Source organism: Podarcis raffonei, chromosome 9, assembly GCF_027172205.1.
Source record: "Podarcis raffonei isolate rPodRaf1 chromosome 9, rPodRaf1.pri, whole genome shotgun sequence".
Classification (NCBI taxonomy): Eukaryota; Metazoa; Chordata; class Lepidosauria; order Squamata; family Lacertidae; genus Podarcis; species Podarcis raffonei.
The window spans coordinates 54,907,525-54,934,220 of record NC_070610.1 but is presented as its reverse complement, the minus strand read 5'-3'; the positions used below and the strand labels follow the sequence as shown (position 1 = coordinate 54,934,220).

Sequence of the window (26,696 nt, the reverse complement as noted above, 5' to 3'; positions counted from 1 at the left end):
ATTTAATGATTCCTGGCTACTATTTGTGCTTACAGAGGGCTTAGTTTTAATGTATATAGATTGCATAATATATATGGTGTTAACATGGCGTAATGTCACTTGTTCCTAGCTGTTCAGGGTGTCACATATTCACGCTATTAGTACCAATTATCACCCAGAGATGATTTCTTCTTGTGGTCTCCCATTTGAAGAGTATTTATTGGTTTAAAACATGTAGCTCATTCTTCATTGTAACAACTATCACAGAGATGGGTTCATAAATAATTTTAAAAATATAACACTTGAAAGCAAATAACATTTTTATTATTATTATTATAGTCTTAGTAACCAGCAACACAGTAATTCACTAAGGAGGTCCCAGTGTTAATGCTCAACAAATGCCTGAAAGTTTTAAGTTGGTGCTGCTAATTACTCAGGGCCCACCCTATACCAGTCACTATAATTTCTTTTTAATGTTTTTAATACTGAATTTCAAATCATTGTAATGTGTATGGGGCCTTGCTGATGAAGGGTGGGTAATAAATTTAACTAGTAGTAATATCAGTAGTAAGAGGGAAGGGAGTTCCATACCTTGGGTACCACCACCAAAAAGGCCCTCCCTTCAGGTTATGACAAGGTAACTGCAAGGATATTTTGAGTAGAGTAGCCTTTGAAGACCATCAGCTCGTACAGAATTCAGTGGCCCGCCTCTTCAGCAGGGCTGCATTAGCAGAAGAACGTAATCTCAGAAGACCCTTGCTGGATCTGACTGGGGGTATTTGAATAAGTTGTCTCCTGGAAGCCGACAGCCCTTACTGCTTGTTCCTCATATATAGTATTCAGTGGTCTACTTCCTCTGAGCATTGAGGCTTAGTTTAGCTAGTGCTCTGATATCTGCACTGGATTCCCATTGTCTTCCAGGCTCCTTGTAAGGCACAGATTATGACCTATGAGACCTAACCCACACTGGCTCAGCAAACCCATAACTCTAACCTCCCACATGTCCCTTCAAAAGTCACAACGTTAACTTAAGTTCTCTCTTCCGCCAACCTACTATTATGGTATTATAATGTCTGCCACAGAAGTACAGTGGTACCTCGGGTTACATACACTTCAGGTTACAGACTCCGCTAACCCAAAAATAGTACCTTGAGTTAAGAACTTTGCTTCAGGATGAGAACAGAAATCGTGCTCTGGCGGCGCGGCGGCAGTGGGAGGCCCCATTAGCTAAAGTGGTGCTTCAGGTTAAGAACAGTTTCAGGTTAAGAACGGACCTCCAGAACGAATTAAGTACTTAACCTGAGGTACCAGTGTAAAAACTTAGAAAGTGTTGATCTATGGACAAATCTGCATGTTTTCATAAAGCTCTTCCACTTTTAGCAACTGTGAAAAGTGGTCCCTTATCAGTCCCTGCATTTGTCACCCTCCTCGGCATGGAGTTAACCCACCCCAGGGTATTCAGAATGGTATGACATTTATTAGCATTGCACTCCAGCCAAGCCTGCCTTTGTTAACAGCTGTTTTCTCTATCCTTTCATTCAGCGGATACTATTGCATTTGATGGTGGTTCCTAAAATAATGCTTTCTGTTGCTGGGATGGGCCAGGATCATGTTACTGTTGCAGCTTTGCTAGAGTATGAAATCCTGTGTGGTTGCTAAGCAACAAGGCAGAAACAGCATTTGTAAATGAGTCACTGGCTGATCTTGAAACCCCCAGTTCTCTGCTGTTGTTGTTTAATAATCTACAGTAGATTCCATCTCCCCCCAGACAAACTAATTCATTTCTCTTAAGAATACTGTAATATGATATTGGAGATGTGAGCATGTTCTCCTAGGAATAGCTGTTGTGGGGTCCTCTTTTTAAGACCAAGCTAGTGCTTGAAGCACAGTGAGGTGCCAAATCACATCTTTCCAGGTGGAGCTTAAACAATCCTTCTTTTCAGCCAACACAACTGAGTCTCACCTATTTTGAAAAGACACCTCCTTCTTTTCTCCTGTTGGTCTAACCAAAGGATAGGCTTTCTATTATTTTACCTCAAACAGCTGACACTAGATTGACAACACTAGATAGCAACCATACAGGCTGCAGTCCAGGAATTCATCATTCCTTCTGTATGCCCAGGGGGATTTTGGACTTTAATCCCAAACAGTCCTCCTTCAATTGTATTGCAAGCTGCTTTTGGAATTTGAGCGCACATGGTGAAAATAGAAAGAAACATCGAAAGTTGCCTTATACTGAGTCAGGTCATTAGTCTGTCTAGTTAAGTAATGTATATGTTGACCAGCCGTGGTTCTGCAGGGTTTCATAGAGAGAGCTTTCTCAGTCCTACCTGGGGACTGAAGCTTGAATCTTTTGCATGCAAAACATGTGTTTTTAGCATGATCAGTTATGCATTGTGAAAGAAAGGATTTGCATTAAGAAAAGAACAGAAGAGTACATTTTGCATATGGTAATTTATACATATAGATGCAAATTTAGAAACATTCACTATAATTTAAACAGAAATACAGTACATCTCACCATAATGGGGAAGACACCAGGGGACTTGTTTGTCTGCTCAGTCTGCTGATCAGGTGTTACTAACTGTTGATGGACAACTTTAGTGCACTGTTGATGTGTATGCTCTCCCTTTTTGTGGCTCCTTAGGACTAGACAGTCCTCAGACAAAGAGCTCCTTCAAATAGAGGCCTGCTCTCTGTAAAAAAGGACACCCTATGTGGTTTACCACTGAGCTGTGGCACATAAGCCTTTACACTGTTGTTGTTGTTGCTTAGTCGTTTAGTCGTGTCCGACTCTTCGTGACCCCATGGACCAGAGCACGCCAGGCACCTCTGTCCTCCACTACCTCCCGCAGTTTAGTCAAACTCATGCTGGTAACCTCGAAAACACTATCCAACCATCTCATCCTCTGTTGTCCCCTTCTCCTTGTGCCCTCCATCTTTCCCAGCATCAGTGTCTTCTCCAGGGAGTCTTCTCTTCTCATGAGGTGGCCAAAGTACTGGAGCCTCAGCTTCACGATCTGTCCTTCCAGTGAGCACTCAGGGCTGATTTCATTAAGAATGGATGCATTTGATCTTCTTGCAGTCCATGGGACTCTCAAGAGTCTTCTCCAGCACCATAATTCAAAAGCATCAATTCTTCGGCGATCAGCCTTCTTTATGGTCCAGCTCTCACTTCCATACATCACTACTGGGAAAACCATGGCTTTAACTATACGGACCTTTGTTGGCAAGGTGACGTCTCTACTTCTCAAGATGCTGTCTAGGCCTGTCATTGCCCTTCTCCCAAGAAGCAGGCGTCTTTTAATTTCGTGGCTGCTGTCACCATCTGCAGTGATCATGGAGCCCAAGAAAGTAAAATCTCTCACTGCCTCCATTTCTTCCCCTTCTATTTGCCAGGAGGTGATGGGACCAGTGGCCATGATCTTCGTTTTTTTGATGTTGAGCTTCAGACCATATTTTGCACTCTCCTCTTTCACCCTCATTAAAAGGTTCTTTAATTCCTCCTCACTTTCTGCCATCAAGGTTGTGTCATCTGCATATCTGAGGTTGTTGATATTTCTTCCGGCAATCTTAATTCCAGCTTGGGATTCATCCAGCCCAGCCTTTCGCATGATGTATTCTGCGTATAAATTAAATAAGCAGGGAGACAAAATACAGCCTTGTCGTACGCCTTTCCCAATTTTGAACCAGTCAGTTGTTCCATATCCAGTTCTAACTGTAGCTTCTTGTCCCACATAGAGATTTCTCAGGAGACAGATGAGGTGATCAGGCACTCCCATTTCTTTAAGAACTTGCCATAGTTTGCTGTGGTCGACACAGTCAAAGGCTTTTGCATAGTCAATGAAGCAGAAGTAGATGTCTTTCTGGAACTCTCTAGCTTTCTCCATAATCCAGCGCATGTTTGCAATTTGGTCTCTGGTTCCTCTGCCTCTTCTAAATCCAGCTTGCACTTCTGGGAGTTCTCGATCCACATACTGTTTGAGCCTTCCTTGTAGAATTTTAAGCATAACCTTGCTAGCGTGTGAAATGAGTGCAATTGTGCGGTAGTTGGAGCATTCTTTGGCACTGCCCTTCTTTGGGATTGGGATGTAGACTGATCTTCTCCAATCTTCTGGCCACTGCTGAGTTTTCCAAATTTGCTGGCATATTGAGTGTAGCACCTTAACAGCATCATCTTTTAAAATTTTAAATAGTTCAGCTGGAATACCATCACTTCCACTGGCCTTGTTATTTGCAGTGCTTTCTAAGGCCCATTTGACTTCACTTTCCAGGATGTCTGGCTCAAGGTCAGCAACCACACTACCTGGGGTGTACGAGACATCCATATCTTTCTGGTATAATTCCTCTGTGTATTCTTGCCACCTCTTCTTGATGTCTTCTGCTTCTGTTAGGTCCTTACCACTTTTGTCCTTTATTATGGTAATCTTTGTACGAAATGTTCCTTTCATATCTCCAATTTTCTTGAACAGATCTCTGGTTCTTCCCATTCTGTTGTTTTCCTCTATTTGTTTGCACTGCTCGTTTAAGAAGGCCTTCTTGTCTCTCCTTGCTATTCTTTGGAAATCTGCATTCAATTTCCTGTATCTTTCACTATCTCCCTCGCATTTTGCTTGCCTTCTCTCCTCCGCTATTTGTAAGGCCTCGTTGGACAGCCACTTTGCTTTCTTGCGTTTCCTTTTCATTGGGATGGTTTTCGTTGCTGCCTCCTGTACAATGTTACGAGCCTCCATCCATAGTTCTTCAGGCACTCTGTCCAGCAAATCTAAATCCTTAAACCTGTTCCTCACTTCCACTGTGTATTCATAAGGGATTTGACTTAGATTGTATCTTACCGGCCCAGTGGTTTTTCCTACTTTCTTCAGTTTAAGCTTGAATTTTGCTATAAGAAGCTGATGATCTGAGCCACAGTCAGCTCCAGGTCTTGTTTTTGCTGACTGTATAGAGCTTCTCCATCTTTGGCTGCAGAGAATATAATCAATCTGATTTTGATACTGCCCATCTGGTGATGTCCATGTGTAGAGACGTCTCTTGTGTTGTTGGAAAAGCGTGTTTGTGATGACCAGCTTGTTCTCTTGACAGAACTCTATTAGCCTTTGCCCTGCTTCGTTTTGATCTCCAAGGCCAAACTTGCCAGTTGTTCCTTTTATCTCTTGATTCCCTACTTTAGCATTCCAATCCCCTATAATGAGAAGAACATCCTTCTTTGGTGTCACTTCTATAAGGTCTTGTAAGTCTTCATAAAATTGGTCTATTTCAGTTTCTTCAGCACCAGTGGTTGGTGCATAAACTTGGATTACTGTGATGTTAAAAGGTCTGCCTTGGATTCGTATCGAGATCATTCTATCATTTTTGAGATTGCATCCCAGTACAGCTTTCGCCACTCTTTTGTTGACTATGAGGGCCACTCCATTTCTTTTACGGGTTTCTTGCCCACAGTAGTAGATGTGATGGTCATCCGAACTGAATTCGCCCATTCCCGTCCATTTTAGTTCACTGATGCCCAGGATGTCAATATTTATTCTTGCCATCTCATTTTTGACCACCTCCAACTTACCTAGGTTCATGGTTCTTACATTCCAGGTTCCTATGCAATATTTTTCTTTACAGCATTGGACTTTCCTTTCGCTTCCAGGCATATCCGCAACTGAGCGTCCTTTCGGCTTTGGCCCAGCCGCTTCATCAGCTCTGGATCTACTTGTACTTGCCCTCCGCTCTTCCCCAGTAGCATGTTGGACGCCTTCCGACCTGAGGGGCTCATCTTCCAGCGTCATAACTTTTATATGCCTGTTGTCTTTGTCCATGGAGTTTTCTTGGCAAGGATACTGGAGTGGCTTGCCGGTTCCTCCTCCAGGTGGATCACGTTTGGTCAAAACTCTCCACTATGACCTGTTCATCTTGTGTGCCCTGCTCGGCGTAGTTCATAGCTTCTCTGAGTTCTTCAAGCCCCTTTGCCACGGCAAGGCAGTGATCCATGAAGGGGAAGCCTTTACACAAGGGTTCCTATATCCCAGTCCTAACTCAAACATAGGTACCTGCCTTATACTGAGTCAGACCAATAGTCCAAATGCATAGACTGGCAGCAGCTCTCCAGAGTTTCAGTCTCTTTCAGCCTTACCTGGAGATGCCAGAGGACCTTGGACGTGAAAAGCAGATGTTTATTACTGTGTTCTTTCCCTTCCCCAAAGATCAGGCTTTTAACCTTCTGTTCAAGGCCTTCAGGAAAATGCACTGAATCTCTGGATGTGAGACAAGAAGGAAAGGGACTGGTTCTCTGGACCATCTTTGTGCTTATTTCTCATTCTTGAGCTTTTTCTGTTGGCTCCATCTCCATGTCTCTTGACCTGGAGCATACTGCCTTATTCTAGCCTGTCAAGCCATTTCACAACCAAATATTATTATTGCATATGTGAGTTATTAGTCATCTTATTAGATGCTCGGGTTGTGAATGTGATCCATGTGGGATGCACATTCGCAACCTGCAGTGTTCGCAACCCGCAGTGGCGTGTCTGCGCCAGTTGTTATTTGGTGCTTCTGCGCATGCGCAAAGCACCAAATAACAACTGCGCAAAGCGCAATTTAGCGCTTCTGCGCATGCACGACCTCCAAAACCCGGAAGTAACCTGTTCTGGTACTTCCAGGATTGGAGCATCCGTAACCTGAAAAAACACAACCTGAAGAGTCTGTAGCCTGAGGTATGACTGTACATAATAGTTGATTGGTGGCTTCCAATTAATATAAAAATATACAAAAGCTAGATTACAATCACCATCAGTAACTAACAATAAAAAACCACCAGCATCAAAAAAAGAAACCAAAGAGCACCAGCAACATTCAACTGTCAGTGGTATATCGGCCAAATAACTCATCACTATAACATCAGCCTTGAAAATACCACCTATGTTTTTAACACTATTTTTTAACAGAAGTGAAATTCAGTAGTAAATATGTTTGGAGATGGGCCTCTCTGGAGTGTTTGGTGGGTTGCCAGAGTTAAATATATTGCAAGGTGGCTAATAAAATGTTGCGTGTTGAAGTACAACACACCTCTTTGTGGGAGCTCTTTATATGGGTTCTGGCTTCATGCGGAATGTTTTATTTTCTCTGCAACAGGACGGCTTCACTCCATTGGCAGTTGCATTGCAGCAAGGACACAATCAGGCAGTAGCCATCCTTCTAGAAAATGACACTAAAGGGAAAGTCCGGTTGCCGGCATTGCACATTGCTGCCAGGAAAGATGACACCAAATCAGCGGCTCTTCTTCTCCAGAATGATCACAATGCCGATGTTCAATCTAAGGTAAAAATACGCTTGCTTCCCCTTCCTTGTTCTCCAGTATTGGTAATCGTACTAAAAATTGGGATGTCCAGGGCCTGTTTTGTCCTTTATGCAGGACAAACTCAGATTTATCACTGAGAAGAAACAACAATCTTTAGTAGCTCCTTAAACAATTTAGATGTTTTTCTGCATTCACATGTTGCACTTTTTAAGTGTACATATAAAACATCTTACATGGTAACAAAAAAAGAAACATATACTTTTGTTAAGTGGCCCTAAGAGATTCCTATCAATTCCATTACTTTAAAAAAATCAATGCAAATAATAATGCTCCTCTTCTAGTAGTCGTTGCTGAAACCTGTATCTGCAATAAAAGCTCTATTGTTTAGTGTAGAACTGCAGGAGGAAACGGGTTAGATTTTCAAAGGCACAAAAATCGCTCTTCAGTTTCTAAGTTTTTCTTTTGCTGACTTTGTAATGGTGTTTGACAGTTTTTGCATTTGAATATGTAGTCCAATTAACACGAGGTTAATATCAAATTCCGTCTTTGTAAATCTGACAATCTGTTGTGGGGAAGGGGGAAGCTGAAGCAGTGTTGCTGTTGAGTGGGAAACTGGTTTGTGGCCCAAGAGAATGTGGGTTGCATACAGTTAAATTGAATACTAGCTCAGGCTTTCTCCCATAACAACAAAATAATTCATTTCAGCAAACAATTTAGGCCTCTGTCTTTCTGCCAATCTGTAATATCTTTCCTCTTTTTTCCAAAACATGCTGCAACAGATGATGGTGAATAGGACAACTGAGGTACCAAAAACAACAGTTTTGTTAATCTACTCCCCCCCTCCCCCAGATAATTGCTGCATTTTCCTGTCATATACAGTTCAAACTGTACCAAATGTCATTTCTAAATGTGAACCGATGACAAAAATGTATATTTTCTCCTCTGCTTTGATGTTTTTTCTTTCCTTGTTCTTTTGAGATGGTGGAGATTGTTTTTAGATAACAAGAACTGGGAATTAGAAATGGGAGTAGGCCTATGGGGATAATTTGAAATACAGAGTAATTGCATGTAATATAAGGCCATGACTCCATTAATGCTAATCTGCAGCATGGTTCCTGTGGGTAGTTGTTGGTTATTGATAAATGAAGAGATCCCAGTGGGAACCCCCTCAAAGGTATTGAGGTAAAATGTTTCTTTTAATTTTATGACAGGCATTTTATGACAGGCATTTTAAATGAAGAGTAGCCTCAAATCTGTCACTGGGAGATTGTGTACAGTTTAATATTTTCTACTGTAGCTGTTGTACTGTACTATTATTCTAATACGCTTTGGTGAAAAAACATTAATCTTCTAACCAAAGCAATACTTAAATTTGCCATGGAAATGAATTGGCAAGTGTCTCCATTTGGTCTCAAGAACCATCTGGGTTTTGTGATCATATGCTATCAAAACTTTGAAGGGTTTTATGAGGTCTTATAAGGAATGATTAGGAAACCCAGACAGAACAGGCCTCTTTGCAAGGAGACCATGGTGAGGGGAGGGGACTGGTGCCAGGTGAAAGCTTGCCTCATTGTTAGTTAGGTTTAATGAGCTGGGGAAGTCCAGATGGTGAAGTGACTCTTCTGAGCATGCTCAGGAGCATCGTTTCTTGCTAGAATCAAGGGATTTGTAGTTTTCCTTCGTAGAAGACCCAGAGAAGGTTGCTTTGTTGTTGTCTGCATTAATAAAAATGGAAAAACCTGAGATATTAAACTGGAAAATAGTGCTTTTGGTTACCTGTTGCAGGAAGTAGTAACATTAACTCTTCTGTTTATAATAATAGGTTGGCACAGGGGGAAAATGCTTTGGGTTAATGTTTCTCTGGTTTTAAAAAGTTAAATGCTTCCTTATGTAAAAACTGGTGCATTCTGATTAAGACCGTTTCTTTTTTGCAGAGTGGATTCACACCTTTGCACATAGCAGCACACTATGGAAATGTTAATGTAGCAACACTTCTGCTCAACCGAGGAGCTGTTGTAGACTTCACAGCAAGGGTATGGATGCTTTGCTTTTTTGTGCATTGAGAGAACAATGAAAGGAGGGAGGTCAATGATTGATTCTATGAACTTTCTTTAAATGTCCAAATTAAAACAAAACAAAAAAACCATTTACAAGTCTGTTTTGAAAAATTATGAAAAGTAAATGATTCTTACATTTATTCTTGCAACAAATAAGCCATTTTTTCCAAAGTATCAGACTGTAATAAATTATCTTTACACAATACACTTATAGGTAGAGGGAAAGAATGTAAATTTCATGCACATGCTTCAGAACACATTAATTGAATTATTAATATAACTTCTGGCATACTTAAAAAAACTGTGTCGTAGCAAATACCTTATGCTCATTACTCTGTTCACATATGTACTTTGCACACAACAAGCTCCAACTCTTTAATATTCTTTAATGCTTAAGATATGTATTATATACTGTTCACATTGGAGTTCAGCTACTAGCCATATGGAAATAGAAGCAGGCTTCTGCACACATATTTCTGCGCTTCCTTAATAACTTCCTTGTTCATATGAATGGTCCTACTTGAATGCTGTAGGTAACACTGTAGGCCCTGCTCTGTGTCACTTGCCATTGAGTATACGATAGCTGGCCAGGAACAGAGCCTTTTCTACTGTGGCACCTGCTTTATGGAATGTTTTAATTTATTTATGGGATTTGTACCGCACCCTTCCTCTAGAAGGGATCCTTCTGGCTCCTTCTTTACTTGCTTTGCAACAGGCAGCGGAAAGTACTTTTACAGTGTGAGTGTGCCTTTTAATTCCACAACAGTGCCATCTCACACATGTCCACTCAAAAGCAAGTCCCACTGAGTTATCAATGGGGTTTACTTCCAGGAAACAATGTGTAGGCTTCTATCCCAAATTAAACGTACGTGGTAACATGCTTATGTGGGCTTTTAAACTTTCACTGGATGTTGATGATTAAAAAGGGTTGTTTTGTTTTGACAAATTTTGTCAGTCACTTTGAGTATCTTTTAAGTGGGAAATCAGTATCACCATCATCAAAAAGGAATAAATCAGTGTCAGGCAATTGGTCCTCTCCCTAGGCCAATTCCCCATGCTTTTCCTGCACTCCTCTCCAGCGTTGCTCTGTGCCTACCTGGGTGTTTTGACCTGGCTGGATTGTGTCCTTATTTGTAATAATGCTTCTTGCTTGCTGGATGGAGAGGTGTGGGTGTACAAAACCCCCTGGTTTTTGCATGTCTGTAATTCAGCCTACCTTGCCAAGGTAAGAGTCACATCCATTGCTACACCCACTTTTGCCTTTAGCTCTGCCTCTCACTGGCATGTGGATCTCAGAAGGTTCCCGTCAAGAGAATGTGGTCCTCAAACTGACAAAAAGATTCCCCACACCTGCTCTATAGGTGTCCTGTGCATGTATCCTCCCTGCATCCCAGCTGCTGGGACTATGTACACATAACAGCTGTTCAGGACAAGGAGCTACATTTAAGCTACAGTCCTGGGAGGAAATCCCACTGATCTTACTTCTGAGGAGGCATGCATAGAATTGAGCTATTAGTTAGAATTGTTCCCCCATCTTGCCGCTGAGCAGCTGAAAGCTAGACTGCCAATTGCCTGAAAGGGCTATATATGGTCAGCCTTGGCTGCTGCATGCACAAATGAATAAGGTTTTAAGGTTTGCCTTTTCTTAATATTTTATTTATTTACATGGTTTCTATCTCACACCTTCAACAGTGTGTTCCCAGGATGACTAACAATTTAGCAAGAAGCAATTAAGATACAATTTAAAAAATAGAAGACAGAAAATACAAAAAAACCCACCATACAACAAAATGTAGAAAATAATAAAATAATGTGTACAAACTAAACATCTGAATCTTAATATATTTCTGTGGATTGCTTTTCCTGTTTTCTACCAAGAGACCTAACCCACAGCTGAAATATGTGCAATGACAATTGGAAAAAATGAAGGATGAGACGAAACCTTCCAACCTAATTAGGACCTTTTAAATGCTGATATTTGTTACAATAATAGGCTTCATTGTGTCTTAGCTAATGTGCTATGATTGTTGCTGTATATTTAAGCACACCAGTATGTTATGAATATTGATTTATTTGTCTTGCATACAGTGTGAATGTGATGTTTGATGTTTGGTGAATGTTTTTGTTGCTGCTTAGTGAATCAGTGAAGAATCTCCTGAAGATAGACAAAATACCCTTTAAAAGTGCATATTTGAAATTATGTATGCATATTACTCTCATGAGATTTTTGTGCATACATCAACAGAAACATTCAGACCTGCGTTATTGCATTCAGATTAAGTAATTATACTGATTAACAATTGAAATTTCATTAGTTACTAAATGAAGATAAGTGAAGTCTTCCATACAAAGTTAACGCCCCTTCCCAGTTCTCATGAATTAGAACTGTTGTAGTAAACTTCTGTTTATTCAAACAAAATGTTAAAACATAACAAAGATCAGATTTTTTTCTACATAGCTATAAAAAATGCATATATTTTAGTTCTATTTAACAGCATTTGCAAATTATTGCTATGAATGTTTTTCTCAAGATAGGACAGTGCTAACTGTTTTCTGTATGCTGTGATGCATCTTCTATACTGTATCATGTCAAAACGCAAAGCCATCCCCATTGAACCTCTTCAAGTCCATCATGCTTTTTGTTTGTTCTTTTCATGGTGTAGAATGGAATCACCCCACTGCATGTGGCTTCCAAAAGGGGAAACACAAACATGGTGAAGCTCTTGTTGGATCGTGGAGGGCAGATCGATGCCAAAACCAGGGTGAGTGTTTCTATTCCCTGAATGTCATCCTGCACCTCCTTCCCCCCTTCTGTTTCTTTGTTGGTTTATGCAGGGATCAGAAATATGAACAGCAATATGCATTCCTTTAGAGATAGCCATTAAGGAAGCCACTGTTCACATTCAAGTCTTGAGTCCAAAGATTTTGTTTTGTGACTGAAAGGAGAATTTGCACTCATTGAAGAGGTTGTTTTACTCATGAAAGGAGTAACTCTATGATGGTAATTCCTTCTGTCCATGGAGCAAAAACTTTGGATACTGAACATTCTTGCTTCACAGTTGCCACTTTACGTCAGTGACGTCTCAAAAATTTATTCAGTGCCACCTGATCTTTCAGAGGAAGCTGTCCACTCTTGTTGAACTTCTCAGCGAAACTTCCAAGAGTTCCTAGAATTAATTTATAGACTGTTAACAAGTCAAGCAAGTTATGATTGCAGGACCAGGCATCAGACTTCCAATACACCAACCCATATAAATAAGAGACCAATAAGACTGGTTTTGGGTCAAAACAGGCCACAACTTTATTGAATACAGATGGAAGAGGTTTGGCTTGGGCATAGGGCAATCTAAATACTTCCGGCCCGCCCACCAGAAGTGACGTGTGGTCAACCCAGGCGTGGGTTCCTTAGACTTAACATCAAAAAGGGTGACCCCCGCAGGGACCGCCGTCTGAGGGAGTACCTGCAGCCCTGGCCCAGGGGCAGGCAGAGACTACAATCTCACCTCTGTCCGAAACAAAGGATTGCCCCAATGCCCAACCAGTTGTGACAATTGCTATGAAGTAGGCAAAACCCACCAGGTCAGAGCCAATTAGTCCGGTGGGCAAATTCTTACCTGGCCCCATAAAGAACAGCAACCACTGTAGCCACAGCAAAGTCATTGATTAGCAGCATAAACTATGGGTGGGCGGGCGAGGAAACCCGGCGCAGGAACAAACAGGCTGTGCCCCAGGTATAGGCTGCTTAAATGGGCAAGGGGCGACTCCGAGGGAAGCCCACCATTGGCTCCATCAGTTCTGCCCACTGGCACAGCCCAGGTCCCAGCCTGTACCACCATTTGCCAAAGCAGGGTGCAGGCTAGGATCTGGTTCCTGATAGGTGGGGGGGGCTTATGCCCCCTCCTCCCATCAAGAAGGGCACTGCAGATTGAATTCCTCCGTCGGGGCCCCAGTGAAGCCTCCTCCGTCCTGCAGTGCTGCGGCACGAAAAAGCGTGAGCGGACTTGTCCTAACAGTAATTGAGAAACCACAAGCAGAATGCTAATCTTGAATTCAACAGATATAATTTATTTTGGTTTTAATATTTATTTAGAAGTAAAAGAGAAAGACCTTAGAGCTGAAAAATGGTCTGTGGCCCTGGCAAATAATTGCTGGTTGGAGTATTGGATACTGTGTTTGCATATTAGTGTAGAAAAACAAACAGTTGTGTACTGCAGAGAGAGAGAGAGAGAGAGAGAGAGAGAGAGAGAGAGAGAGAGAGAGATTCATTTGTGTATGGAAGGTAGGTGAGAGCAAGCAAATGTCCTTTTTGATTAATGAAGCTTCAGTTCTGGGACAGAGTTACAGATAAAAGTATTTTAGAATCGCAGTTTAGGCACCTATTCTATCCAAGCATGAAAGCACAATGTGATTGCTCTGGTCACACTTTAATTTGCTATACATTATTCCCTATCTTTTGAACATGCTATATTGCTCAACTGGCTAGATCAAAGTGCAGCCTTGCAATATGTGATCTGTACAGGACCACCTCCAGTTTCTCACAAAGAATCTAATTTTAAAAGTCTTTCATTGTTTGGCTTATCACCCCTGTCAGCTGGGAGTGTCGCTCAAAGCTGCTAGCACACAGACACCCACACAGAACCTAGCAAGTGTCCCAAAGCACTGGCACCCTCATTTGCACAGGTTTAGCACCGTCCTTTCTCTTCGTTCTCAAGGACACTGCTGACAGCATCTCAGTGTGGGAGATTCCAGAGCTTTGTGGTTTTGTTTGTCAGTGTCACGCTATTGTGTGGTGTCCTTGTGTCAAGCTTTGATCCGTTTATGTCCTCTTTGTTTTACCTTTGCTCTGTCTGCTTAGCTATGGCAATAACTAAATAGAGCAATAAAAAACAAAATAGGAATGATGTGACACTTGCCAGTTTTCAAGGATACAGTGAGTCTAGCTCCGCCATTTGTCAATTGGAGAAGTGAATAGAAAAGCATCTTTATATCTCAGTGATTTAGCGATTTGTAACCCACTCCAAAGGGATGTGGGTGGCACTGTGGGTTAAACCACAGAGCCTAGGACTTGCCGATCAGAAGGTCAGCAGTTTGAATCCCCACGATGGGGTGAGCTCCCGTTGCTCGGTCCCTGCTCCTGCCAACCTAGCAGTTCGAAAGCACGCAAAAGTGCAAGTAGATAAATAGGTACCGCTCTGGCGGGAAGGTAAACGGCGTTTCCGTGCGCTGCTCTGGTTCACCAGAAGCGGCTTAGTCATGCTGGCCACGTGACCTGGAAGTTGTACACCGGCTCCCTTGGCCGATAAAGCGAGATGAGCGCTGCAACCCCAGAGTCGGTCACGACTGGACCTAATGGTCAGGGGTCCCTTTACCTTTACTAACCCACTCCAAACAACCAGAAAAGCTGCTGCTTCCTCTTTTGTCTTCAAGCATTGCACCCTACCTGGTAGATGGGACTTGGAGGCCAAACTGCACATTACAAACAAGGCAGTTTCTGGAGGGGACAATTACCTCCTACTGTTTCTCCATTTCAGCTCACACACTACAGTTTCCCTCGCTTGTGTGGTTTAAGAAGCATGTTAACTCATGATATGACCATAGGGCTCAGAAGGAGGAAGAGAGGCTGTGAGCAGCTTAAAGCTTTGGTTTAAGTGCAATAATAATAATAATAATAATAATAATAATAATAATAATAATAATAATTTATTTATACCCCGCCCATCTGGCTGGGCCTCCCCAGCCACTCTGGGCGGCTTCCATAGAAACCAAAAATACAGTAAAATATCACACGTTAAAAACTTCCCTGCCTTCTCCTTATTTTCTAAGGCCAGAACCTTAGTCACAGGCTTTCTGCTGTTAAGAAAAATGTGGCAAACAGCAGAAAACAAATATGGTATCTGAGTGAACAATAGAAAACCAGGGGAAATCACACTTAAACTCAAGGAAAGGCTTTATTATTTTGACAGAATGTGCAAAATTATCACTGGCAGACTTCATTAATAAATTTGAATTATGCTTCTTTAAGGGCCTTCCCAATATATCTCTTTAGTGATTGCAGTTAAACACAAACCCACTGAATGTTGCTGTTAAACTGAAAGAAAATGGAACCATCGCTCCCTCAGAACTGGCTTTTGATGGTGTGCTTACTGAGCGGAAATCAGAGCAGCCTCTGGATTTCTGCCTTTCCTGGACTTTCCACTTCTAGGTCCAAAACACTTGTTTCTTAGGGAACAGCTGACAATTGCTGAACTGATGAACAAGTCCGCCTGCTGTCTGTAAAGCTTATAAGGCCCCAGAGATTTGCCACAGTACTCTTGTTGCTCTGCTTCCTGGTTGTAGACAGAAAATAGGACCTGGCCATCAAACAGACTGGAATTTTGGCAAGAAGTGAATCTGTCAGTAGAGTCCTACAGCTGGCAGCATGACTCAGTGAGATGTAGAGCACCTCACGAGTCACAAATTGGTGAGAGGATCTGAATTCAGGTACAGCTATATGAAGAGATTCCTTCTTTATTCATTAATTTATTTGAAAGCTTTTATAAACTGCTTAAAATTTAAAAATCTCTCAGCAGTATACAAAAATAATATAAAAACTATAACAGAAGCTGTTAAACAGCATTGTAAAAACAGGTGTGCTTTTGTAAATTGTCTGGAGTTGGGTATTTTTCAATCAAGCAGTATATATGTTTTGTTAAATAAAACTAAACCTAAATAAATAAATGGAGAAAATGAGACAGATCAAAACAGGAATTCAGAAATGACAGGCCTGGTCAAAAAATTATGTCCTCCCAGAATCATTTATTTTTCCTCACTGTGGGGCTCGCTGTGGTTTAATCTGAGTGGGTTTTTCATGATTCAGTAATCAGCTCTGTTTTCACACTGAAGCTGAGCACTGCTCTTGTACTCCATATTTTGGTTTTCTCATTTCAGGACACTTGAAGCCTTGATAGGGCACTATTTGAAGGGTGTACATATTGTCACTAGGTTTCAGTTGCCATGGGAAGATAGGCAGGGAACAGGGTTGCCTTAAAGGCAGAGCTGTGCACAAATGGCCTCCCAAAATTCTCCAGCCTGTTGGTGAGCAGAGTATTCAGGGCAACCATTTCACCCTTTTTTCCAGCAGGAAGGGCAATTATCCAGCAGTGGATGGGATTCAATTATCTTATTTCCCTTAATTTTGTTTGTTTGTTTGGAAATATGTGTGCATGTTGCTGCTGACAGCAATGGCAACAACCACTGAGCTGGCACTCCATGGCATTGTGGGGGGCGAAATGGCCATCCCCACAAATAATACATTAAACAATCTTAAGATGCCAACACTCTTTTAATAAAGTTTTATGTAAACTGGCAGTACTGTTAAGGGAAAAAAATGAGCATAAACATTAATTTACGAGTTAAATTCCTGGAAGAATTGACCGATCATGAATAAAAAAATGCTATGTCAGATTGTTATGCCTAGTTCCAAAAAGTTACTTTACAAATCTCATTCGCAATTCCCTGTCATGTCCACAGTAATAATAGAAGCTTATGCGAAAGGGTTATTGCAATAATACGTTTGAGATTATGTTGGGCAAGGAGAGAGGAAGTGTTTGCTTGCTTGATTTGCTACTTTGCTACACCTTTACTGGTTTGACTGAGGACGTGGGCCTGTAAGGTAGCAGCATGTTCCGTACAGCTTTTATCTTATCTCAGGTGGCTTTCACATTTTGTATTAGAGCCCCAAACAGGGAACCAGAGGAATAAATTATTTCCCTTGTGTCTCTACTCTATATTTTAGACATTCTTTGGTTAAGCAGTGAAGTTGTGCTTCTGCAAAACAAGCTAGACATTTCATGGCAGCACCTTGGGATCTCAGCGGGAGAACTGAGATCCCTTTGATTACAGGAAACCACTGCCCCACTAGTGTTCCTTCCTAGCCACTGGTGCCAAAGAGGAGCTACACCAGAGCTACAATGGGCTATTATTCTGGTTTTGCTACTTTCAGTGTATTTCTGGGATCCAGAAGCTGTAACTGCGGCAGTCAAGTGACTTTCAGCTAACAAGGATTTATTTTGCTGCTATAGAGCAGGGGTAGGAACCTGTGGCCTGGCAGATGCTGCTGGACAATAGCTATCATTATTCCTGACAACTGACCATGCTGGCTGTTTCTAATAAGTTTGACTCATGTTAAGCTTGTGGTCCACTAAGACACCTAGATCCTTTGCACATGTGCTAATGGAATGTCAGGTGTCCCCCGGTTTATAATTTTGCAGATGGTTCTTCCTGCCTAAATGTAGAACTTTACATTTGTCCCTATTGAAATTCATTTTGTTAGTTTGGGCCCAGTTCTCCAGTCTGTTTAAGGTAATCTTGAATCCAAATTCTGTCTTCTGTGGCATTAGCTGCCCCTCCCAGTCTGGTGTCATCTGCTCAGTCCCCCATCCATGCCATTTATCAGGATGTTGAACAACAACGGGCCCATGACAGAACCCTGCAGCTTCCCACTTGTCACTTTTTTCCAGGATAATGAGGAACCATTAGTGAACTCTTCGGGTTTGGTCAGCCAATCATCTACAAATCCACTTAACATTTACCTTGTTTAACCCACATTGTAACAGCTTCTCTGCAAGAATGTCATGGGGGACTTTGTCAAAAGCCTTAGTGAAATCAGCATTCCCTGATCTTTTGATAGATGTGCAGCCAGTGCAGGTGTTTTACCAGTCATGTCACACGTTGTTGCCATCAGTAGTCTGGCTGCTGCATTCCACACCAGCTGGAGCTTTTGGTTCATGCCCAAGGGGCAGCCCTCCATAGAGTGTGTTTCAGTAATCCAGGCTCAGGGTTCTGAATGCATGGACTACAGAGGTCATTAAGCCTTACGTTCTATTCCATAGATTTCAATACTTAGTTGCAAGTAACTCCTGTTGAATTGTGTCCTATGGAGTTCATGGGTATGTTTGCAAATCTGTACAAAAACAACATCCAATATGACTTGGGTAAATTTATGTTCTTTTGTGTGCCTTCCTTCTGTCCCTTCATATAACAGTGTCCTTCAGAGTTTACTTTAAACACAATTATTCTTTCCACGTTTCTTTGCTCTCCGAGGTCTGGAGTCACCTAGGATGCACTCAGTTCTCTAAATCTTTCATAGACTTGTCTTTTGCTAACCGTCATGTTCAGTGGCAGAGAAGCCTTGCAAGTGCTTTGGGACAGGATGTTCTTCTGCAGCAAAGAGACGGTGCTGTCACAGCAAGTTTGCCAAATGGTTGTTAGGGCCTGCTTGCTTTTCAGCCTTAAATTAAGGCTTCTTCCACTGTTGATTCCATGCTATGTCTTCCATCGCCCTTTTAGTTCCCCCCTTGCCCAAACCTCCGTAGCACTGTGTTTTTTACCCCTGTTTCAAAAGTAACCTGAGGCAACACAGGTATTCCAAAATAGTGGAGAAAGTTATTGGCAGAAAATGCTTCTTCTCTTTTTTCTGCTTAAGAACTGAGGACTGGTATACATTGCCATGGCCATGTGGAAGCTGCTAGAAAATAATTATGCCCATAGGGATAGGGAGAGTGGCAGCTGATCGCTTTGGTTACCTGAATTCTGTAATGTCTCTTCATGCCACATCTTCATAAGTGGTGATGGACCTTGAATGATACCATGCGATTTGAGTGACAATTAGTTCCCCAAAGATACCCCTCACATTAACGGCCCAATTTTGCTGCAGGTTTCTTTTGGGAGGGGGGGGGTTCATAGGTGAAGAATACTGTATTCCATGAGCACAAGTGTGTTGGGTATAATAAACATTTCACTGTTTTTGCTTTTTTAAAGGATGGACTGACTCCACTTCACTGCGCTGCACGAAGTGGACATGACCAGGTTGTAGAACTACTCCTAGAACGAGGTGCTCCACTGCTTGCCAGGACCAAGGTGGGTAACTCACAATAGAAGAGACCTTAGACTTTTCTGGTTTTGAAATATCAAGGTAGATTACAGTACTTATGCATAAAGCATAAAATCTGGAATGTGAGTAAATTGTGGTACAGACATATATGGCAATACTCTGCTGGATTCCTGCACATAAACACAAGCAGACTTTAACTCAGGCCACCATACACCAGCCTGGAGAATGAGGTCTAACTTAGATTAGTGCTTTTGTGCTGTTCTTTATGCATAGGAATGTTTTCCTGCATTTTCTCCCACAACCAGGAGGGTGTTTGACAAAGTCACGTGAGAATATCTCGGAGTAACCTTGTTCAATTCACATTGCTGAAAATGTGGTAGACAGCAGGTTGGATCCAAATTAGGGATACAGGAGCATTCCCTTGTTTGCCCTCCAAATGTATGTCACTTTGCATGCATTCCAAGCAAAGGTGCATATATCCTTGAGGGATGTATACCCCTTCTAACCAAATAATTGGGCAATTCCTAGTCAGTGTGCTGTGTTTTTACTATTCCAGTAGGGTTTATAAGTTATTTTGAAATTCTTCTCCTGCAGCAAGGGTGCTCACATTATTGGGCATAAATCGGTCATATCTATTCATTTCAATGGGCTCCATGTAAGACTAGCATTGGATACCACCCTGTGAGTCTGATGCAGTTTTGAACTTTGGTCTTATGTCTTGTGCAGAATGGACTCTCTCCGCTTCATATGGCTGCCCAAGGTGACCACGTGGAGTGTGTCAAACACCTACTGCAGCACAAAGCTCCTGTCGATGATGTCACGCTGGATTACTTGACTGCCCTCCATGTTGCTGCACACTGTGGCCACTATCGCGTCACCAAACTTCTGCTGGACAAGAGAGCAAATCCAAATGCTCGTGCTCTGGTAAACCTTTCCTGTACCTCTACTAGAACACAAGGGGTCTTTGGACATTCTCCTCCACACATGCAGTGAATGCATGAAAAGGACTCAGTGCTAACTGACCTCTACCCCTGATGTTAGCATGCCTACTGCCTCTGCCTCCAGTGTCCATGCAGCATGCATGGGCATTATGGGGGCAGGGCCACTTGGACTACGGATGCCAGGGCTGAAGCCAGCAAGCACATGGTTCCCCTTCCTGCTCCACACATTCAGTGTTCATGTGGAGGGGGAGCATCTGCAGAGAGCCACAGTCACATTGGTCCAGCTGCTTCTTGTGACTGTCTGAACTGTCATGTATGCATGCAGTGTCTACCTCTTCAGGGGGTTCCCCATTGCTCCCTGCAATAAAGGGGCACACATTGCATTCTGTATTGAAAGGAGTGTGTAGTGAGCTACGCAAATGACAATCTAATGGTTCTAATGTGTGATTCTAGACACTGCAGTCTCTGCCACTGCCTAATAATTCTAATTCAGTAGGTATGTTCACACTGAACTCATATTTGCTTGTAGCCTTTTTGAGGGGAGGCAAGGAAACTAGATCTATTAGCAGGTGGCTTTGGGCTTCTCTTCCCCTCCCAACCCCTTCCTCCCCCCAAGCCTCCCTTGCCTCACAGCAAACTATTTGTAAGGTCCACTCCATTTCAAAAATAGTTTGTATTATGGTGAACGTCAATGGTTAAAAATAAAATCCACCGAGTCAATGCAAGCCCCTTGCGTGTGTCCAAGCAGCTCTCTGAATTCTGGCCGAAGTTCTCTGCAGTGCATTAACCGTCCTCGCAGCTGCCATATAGTCTCTTTAATATTTCAGCACCATGGATTCTAAGGCTGCAATATAACCCCACTTACACAGAAGTAACCATGAGTTATCCATTAGGATTGCAGCCTAAGTAGACTCCACCCTATGCTGATTATTAATTGGCATTTAAAACAGGCTGTGTTTGAAATTCAGGTTTCCAGACTGTTGACGTAATTGGCATCAATTGGCTTATGGCTCAGACAATTCAATTGATATGCCTCCCTAAAGGAAGAATTATGTTTTTATAATAGGTAAGCTGTTGTTGTTGATGGCTATTCTCACAACTTGTATTATTTATTCTAGCCGATACACTCATAAGTTTAAAGCAGCTAAAATTGCAGTTAATTGACTAAAACAGCTCTGTCTGGAAACTACGTAAAGAGAAGGATCTTCTGTTTCTTTGATGCTATGTGAACATTTGGTTTAACAGAAGCTGCTAATATCACTTCCCATCAGTTGTCATGTTTGCCTATTTCCAAAACAGGACTATTTCTGAACTAGAAATAGTTCAGAAATAGTGTATCTAAAAATTAAGTAGCTTCACAGTTAACATAAAAAAGAAAAAAAGAAAATGATTTTTAAAATGGCACTTTAATTCTTAGTGTCCTCATTCTTTACAGAGTTCTGATGCTTAGTGCTTCATAAAAAGCCATTTGAAGAGCACTGGCCTCCTAGTGGCACAAAGTAATACACACAACAGCAAGCCTTAATCAAAAGCTTGTCATATATTGCTGCACACATACATAGATACATAATAATCCAACTTGCAACTTGAACGGAAAAATGTTGCTTGTGTTGGCTTTCAGTTCATGCTGTCTTTACTGCCATGTGCAACATTCGCGTTTTGACATCCCACTTCAAATGTTACTTTTGGCATGTCAAATAGTGAATCTTGCATGGAGTGGCAAAAGTGCACTTCTAACTCACCACAGGTTACAGCTGCCAAGTGTCAGCCTGAGAAAGGGGTTGCTCATGCTTGCCCTGTCCCCAGAGGTTTGTGAGAGAGAAAGCCCTAGCATATATGATCCTTTAAGCAGTAGCTGTGTCATCTGATATCAAAAAAGAGCCCTGTTCTCGATTTTTCCATGATAAACCAGATGACTCAGCTTTTATTTTTATTTTATTTATAAAACATATACACATGATGTATGATTTCACATTTTCAAATAAAACAACAGATAATTCTGGTGTGTTTCAACAGATTTTTAAACTATTAAATTACTGAACTTGGTCATTAGAGACCAATGTCACACCTAAGCTAATTGCCAAACATAAGTGGCTTCAGTCAGGAGTGGTGATATGTTTTCATTACCTTTTAGTAACTGTTAGAAAAAGAACAGCCAAGCAACAACACCATTCATTCTCGCTTCTCTAACACAGGCATTAATTAGTGAGACAGTTAAAACTTAGAGTAAATCAGAGATGTGAAGAGATGCCCCCCCCCATTTTTTCCCTAATATTTAAAATAAAAAGAAGGAGGAAAGTTATGGAGTATTTACTTTCAAAATGGTTATGTGTGAAGGACTTTTCAAAATGGTATTTTAAAATCATAGTGCTGTAAATCATATTTACACATTTTGGGATAGCACTATTTTTCATGTGAAGATCACCACACAAATTAAATTGCAGATGGGACACATTTTGTATTTTCAAAAAGGCACTTTAGCTTCACACATTCTGTGTCTTCACTCATGCTGGGATTAAATGGGAATAAACTGGCCCTGGAGTATATGCTTTTTCAGTATGTCGGAACCTGACGTTACTGAAGAAAATCTGATAATCTAACGCTGTATGAGAACTGAGGGGTGCATGCTATAACTAACCTGATTGTCTTTTGCACAGAATGGTTTTACTCCACTGCACATTGCTTGCAAGAAAAATCGCATTAAAGTCATGGAACTGCTGGTGAAATACGGGGCTTCTATCCAAGCTATAACAGAGGTAGAGAAATTTCCTAAAGAAGCATCTCTCCCCACTATTTCTTCCTTCTCTTAGTTCCGCACTCTCCTTTTAAATAAATGAGGAAGATCCTAAAGGCGCTCTGCAGGGGAGTAAAATTGCTGTTGCTTTATTTCACAGTCGGGCCTTACACCAATACATGTGGCTGCATTTATGGGGCATTTGAACATAGTTCTCCTTCTGCTGCAGAATGGAGCCTCTCCAGATGTCACTAACATTGTGAGTATGGCTTACATCTGAGTAATCATAGTTTTGCTGCACTGCCATGTGTGTTACCCAAAATGTTACATTTGGTATCGTTAATTTATTAAACTTCCCTATAAATTTGTCTTGCATGAATGCATACAAAAGGGGTGTGTGTTTTTCTTTCTTTTGCTCTTCTGTCTGTCTTTGGTTTAGTTATTATATATAGATATATATTTAACTTCTCGATAAAGAAAATCTAAAGTGTTTAAGATGCCATGTTGCTTTGAGCCTGTGTGGTGTACTGGTTAAAGTGTTGGACTAGGACCTGGGAGACCAGAGTTCAAATCCCCACTTGGTCATAATACACACTGGGTGACCTTGGGCCAGTCACTGTCTCTCAGCCTAGCCTATCACACAGGGTTTTGTGGGAATTAAATGGTGAGGAGGAGGAGGAGAACCACCTTGAGCTCCTTGGAGAAAAAGGCATTATATAAATGCAATAGATTAACAAATTTCAGGTTCCTTGACTTTTTAAAAAAATGACACCTTTGTGGTATTGGCAGACTTGACTTGACTATAGTAATAAGTGTTTGTGTACATAAACAAACATACCTCTATGCTACCATAAATAGTCTTCAAAATAAACTTTGATTAAAAAATTGAATGCCCTTGAAAGAAAATAATTCATTCTAAACATGTTTACATGGAAGTTAGTTGTTCTGAATCCATTGAGATTTAGTTCCTAGTAAGTATAAGATTGCAGCCCAAATCTAATTATGTGTCAGATTCAGCTTTTGCCTGTGCTATTTGCCAAATGCTTAAATCATCCAAGTGTAAAGGCAAAATAGCCTTTTATAATATTTATTACTAACAATCAAGATTGCTTAAGTGAAGCAAGTCCTAATTCTCTATTTATACATACAGTTAATTTTGCCGTGTATAATTTATTCATGGAAATTAAGTTAACAAAATTACAGCTGGGAAAATAACCAAGGAGCATAAAACAGACGGTAAAAACATTTCAATCTGATGTTTTTAATACCTAATTATTGTTTGGTATTATCACGCGGGTGGCGCTGTGGGTTAAATCACAGAGCCTAGGGCTTGCCGATCAGAAGGTTGGTGGTTCGAATCCCCGTGATGGGGTCAGCTCCCGTTGGATACAGTGAGTCTAGCTTCACCATTTGTCAATTAGAGAAGTGAATAGAAAAGCATCTTTATATCCCAGTGATTTAGCGATTTGTAACCCACTCCACAGGGAGGCGGGTGGTGCTGTGAGTTAAACCACAGAGCCTAGGACTTGCCGATCAGAAGGTCGGCGGTTCGAATCCCCGCGACGGGGTCAGCTCCCATTGCTCGGTCCCTGCTCCTGCCAATCTAGCAGTTCGAAAGCACATCAAAGTGCAAGTAGATAAATAAGTACCGCTCCGGCGGGAAGGTAAATGGCGTTTCCGTGCGCTGCTCTGGTTCGCCAGAAGCGGCTTAGTCATGTTGGCCACATGACCCGGAAGCTGTATGCCGGCTCCCTTGGCCAGTAAAGCGAGATGAGTGCCGCAACCCCAGAGTTGGCCACGATGGGACCTAATGGTCAGGGGTCCATTTACCTTTACCTATTATCACTTAAACTTGACAGTTGAATCAGTTATTGTTTTCAGAAGTTAAATTTAACTTGAATGGTCTGCAAAACTAAAAGTCTCATGGAGATTCATGGAACCATTCTAATGTGTATAATACGTTTTGGATTATGGAAAGATCTGTAGAAACACTGTGGTACATCTAGAACTAGAGAGGTTCTAGCAGGAAGTTGCAGGCTAAGTATAGCAGCTGACCTGAAATAAGCATAATCCACTATGGCCATTTACTTCTGTCCCCTCCCTACTCCTCTTCTTGTTGTGTGTCAGCTTTGTTGCAAAGATCATGGTTTGAATCAAGCCATATGCTATTACATCCAAACCAGGGAAGTCTGGTATAACAGAAGCCAAGATCACCACATCAAAAGTCTTGCCTTATGGAGTAGGGAGGTGTGTGTTGTTAGAATGCTTGGAAGTGGCTTAAGAAATACCGTATTTTTCTGTGTATAAGACTAGGGTTTTTTCCTAAAAAATAATGTCCAAAATTTGGGGGCATCTTATACATTGATAGCTCTTCCCCCATTTTCTTAAATTGGAGTCCACGTCTTATAGATGGAAAAATATGGTAATTATTTATAAAGCTGTGAATGCACACCTAAATGCAAATTATGCATGCAGAGATTGTTTTGTTCCATGTCCCCAGGCAAGAGTATTTAGCAGGAGTATAGGGAAAGGACCCCTGGGCGGTTAAGTCCCGTCAAACTTGACTATGGGGTGTAGTGCTCATCTCACTTCAGGCCAAGGAAGCTGGCGTTTGTCCTCAGACAGCTTTCTGGGTCATGTGGCCAGCATGACTAAACCGGAGTAATGATGGTTGGAATAGAGTATCTGTTAATCAACTTTAGGGAGCTTACCTGGATGAGGGATAACCCTTGTATTTCCTGTGTGGGAGATACTTTTGGGAAGGGGATTTGTTCATTAACATAGTTTAGGCCAGGTATGACCAAACTTGGCCCTCCAGCTGTTTTGGGACTACAACTCCCACTATCCCTAGCTAACAGGACCAGTGGTCAGGGATGAAGGGAATTGTTGTCCCAAAAAAGCTGGAGGGCCAAATTTGGCCATGCCTGGTTTAGGCAAAACCCTCTTACATATAGCAAGGAGGAGAGGGCCGGGAGATAACTGCAGCATATACTCTGTGGCACAGATATTTCTTGTCCTCTTTCTTATCTCTGTGTTGTGCTCTGTCCTTGCACCCCCAGTTGTAGGAGTAGCATGAAAGTTAGCTGTTGGGTGTTTGTGTTTGGAGTCCTGAACACAAAATACCTGTGTTACTTATGCAAAGAGAAATTTTATCAGTGTTCTTCATATATTTATTGCACAGGGTGGTTCCTTTTTGTATAAAGTCCCCTTTTTACTTTGTTCACATAACCAAGTTCCCTCTTGTGTGACCTAAGTATGCTCAACCACCAGAGAGATGACCTAGTCATGTTGTGTCCTATCAACTGAATTATGGTCTCTTCATCAGGGGGTTATATATTGCTGGTTGTGAGCAGGGTTATTTCTCTCCTGTCCACATCTCCACCCTATTTGGGCTGCTGGTAGAGACAAGATTGAGGTGGAGATGGGTGAGGCGAAGCAGAACTCAGGCTGGGTACAGGGTGAGGTTCAGGCTAGATACTGGGCAAAATGTGCTAGCTCAAGGTGAGGGAAAGGGTTCCCACTGAATGCAGGACTCAGGCTGTGCTCTAGAAACACAGCAGTTCAATGTTACTTCAGCAAGGAGCAAACTGGGACTCAGCCCTATATAGAAGCAGCAATAGGTGCATCCTAAGTGTGAGTCCCAAAGCAGAAAGGTGCTGCTTTGATTAAAGGGGCCCAACCACCCCTATCCTCCTTCTGGGTCTTCAATGATGTCATCATAAGTCCAAGAACAGCAGCTTCAGGTTCTCTGGCTGGAGGGATAGTGCCTCCCCCCACCCCCGATTGATGAAGATTAATCTAGCCTCTTGTTTCTAGATATATGGCCCTCAAAGAC

At 41.8% G+C, this 26,696-nt stretch overlaps 1 protein-coding gene across 50 annotated transcripts in view; it reads left to right on the top strand.

Annotated features, from left to right (window-relative positions):
* The window catches only part of ANK2 (ankyrin 2), a 320,751-nt gene that overhangs the window by 217,456 nt on the left and 76,599 nt on the right, over nt 1-26,696 (top strand). For 43 of the 50 annotated variants that reach the window (XM_053403696.1, XM_053403706.1, XM_053403733.1 and 40 more), the window contains 8 exons: nt 7,093-7,278; nt 8,038-8,061; nt 9,193-9,291; nt 11,979-12,077; nt 19,114-19,212; nt 19,913-20,110; nt 22,785-22,883; nt 23,022-23,120. In XM_053403696.1, the coding sequence (XP_053259671.1) occupies nt 7,093-7,278; nt 8,038-8,061; nt 9,193-9,291; nt 11,979-12,077; nt 19,114-19,212; nt 19,913-20,110; nt 22,785-22,883; nt 23,022-23,120 (903 nt within the window). The remainder of the gene's footprint in view (nt 1-7,092; nt 7,279-8,037; nt 8,062-9,192; nt 9,292-11,978; nt 12,078-19,113; nt 19,213-19,912; nt 20,111-22,784; nt 22,884-23,021; nt 23,121-26,696) is intronic. The other 7 variants (XM_053403732.1, XM_053403697.1, XM_053403690.1 and 4 more) reach the window with 2 other exon arrangements.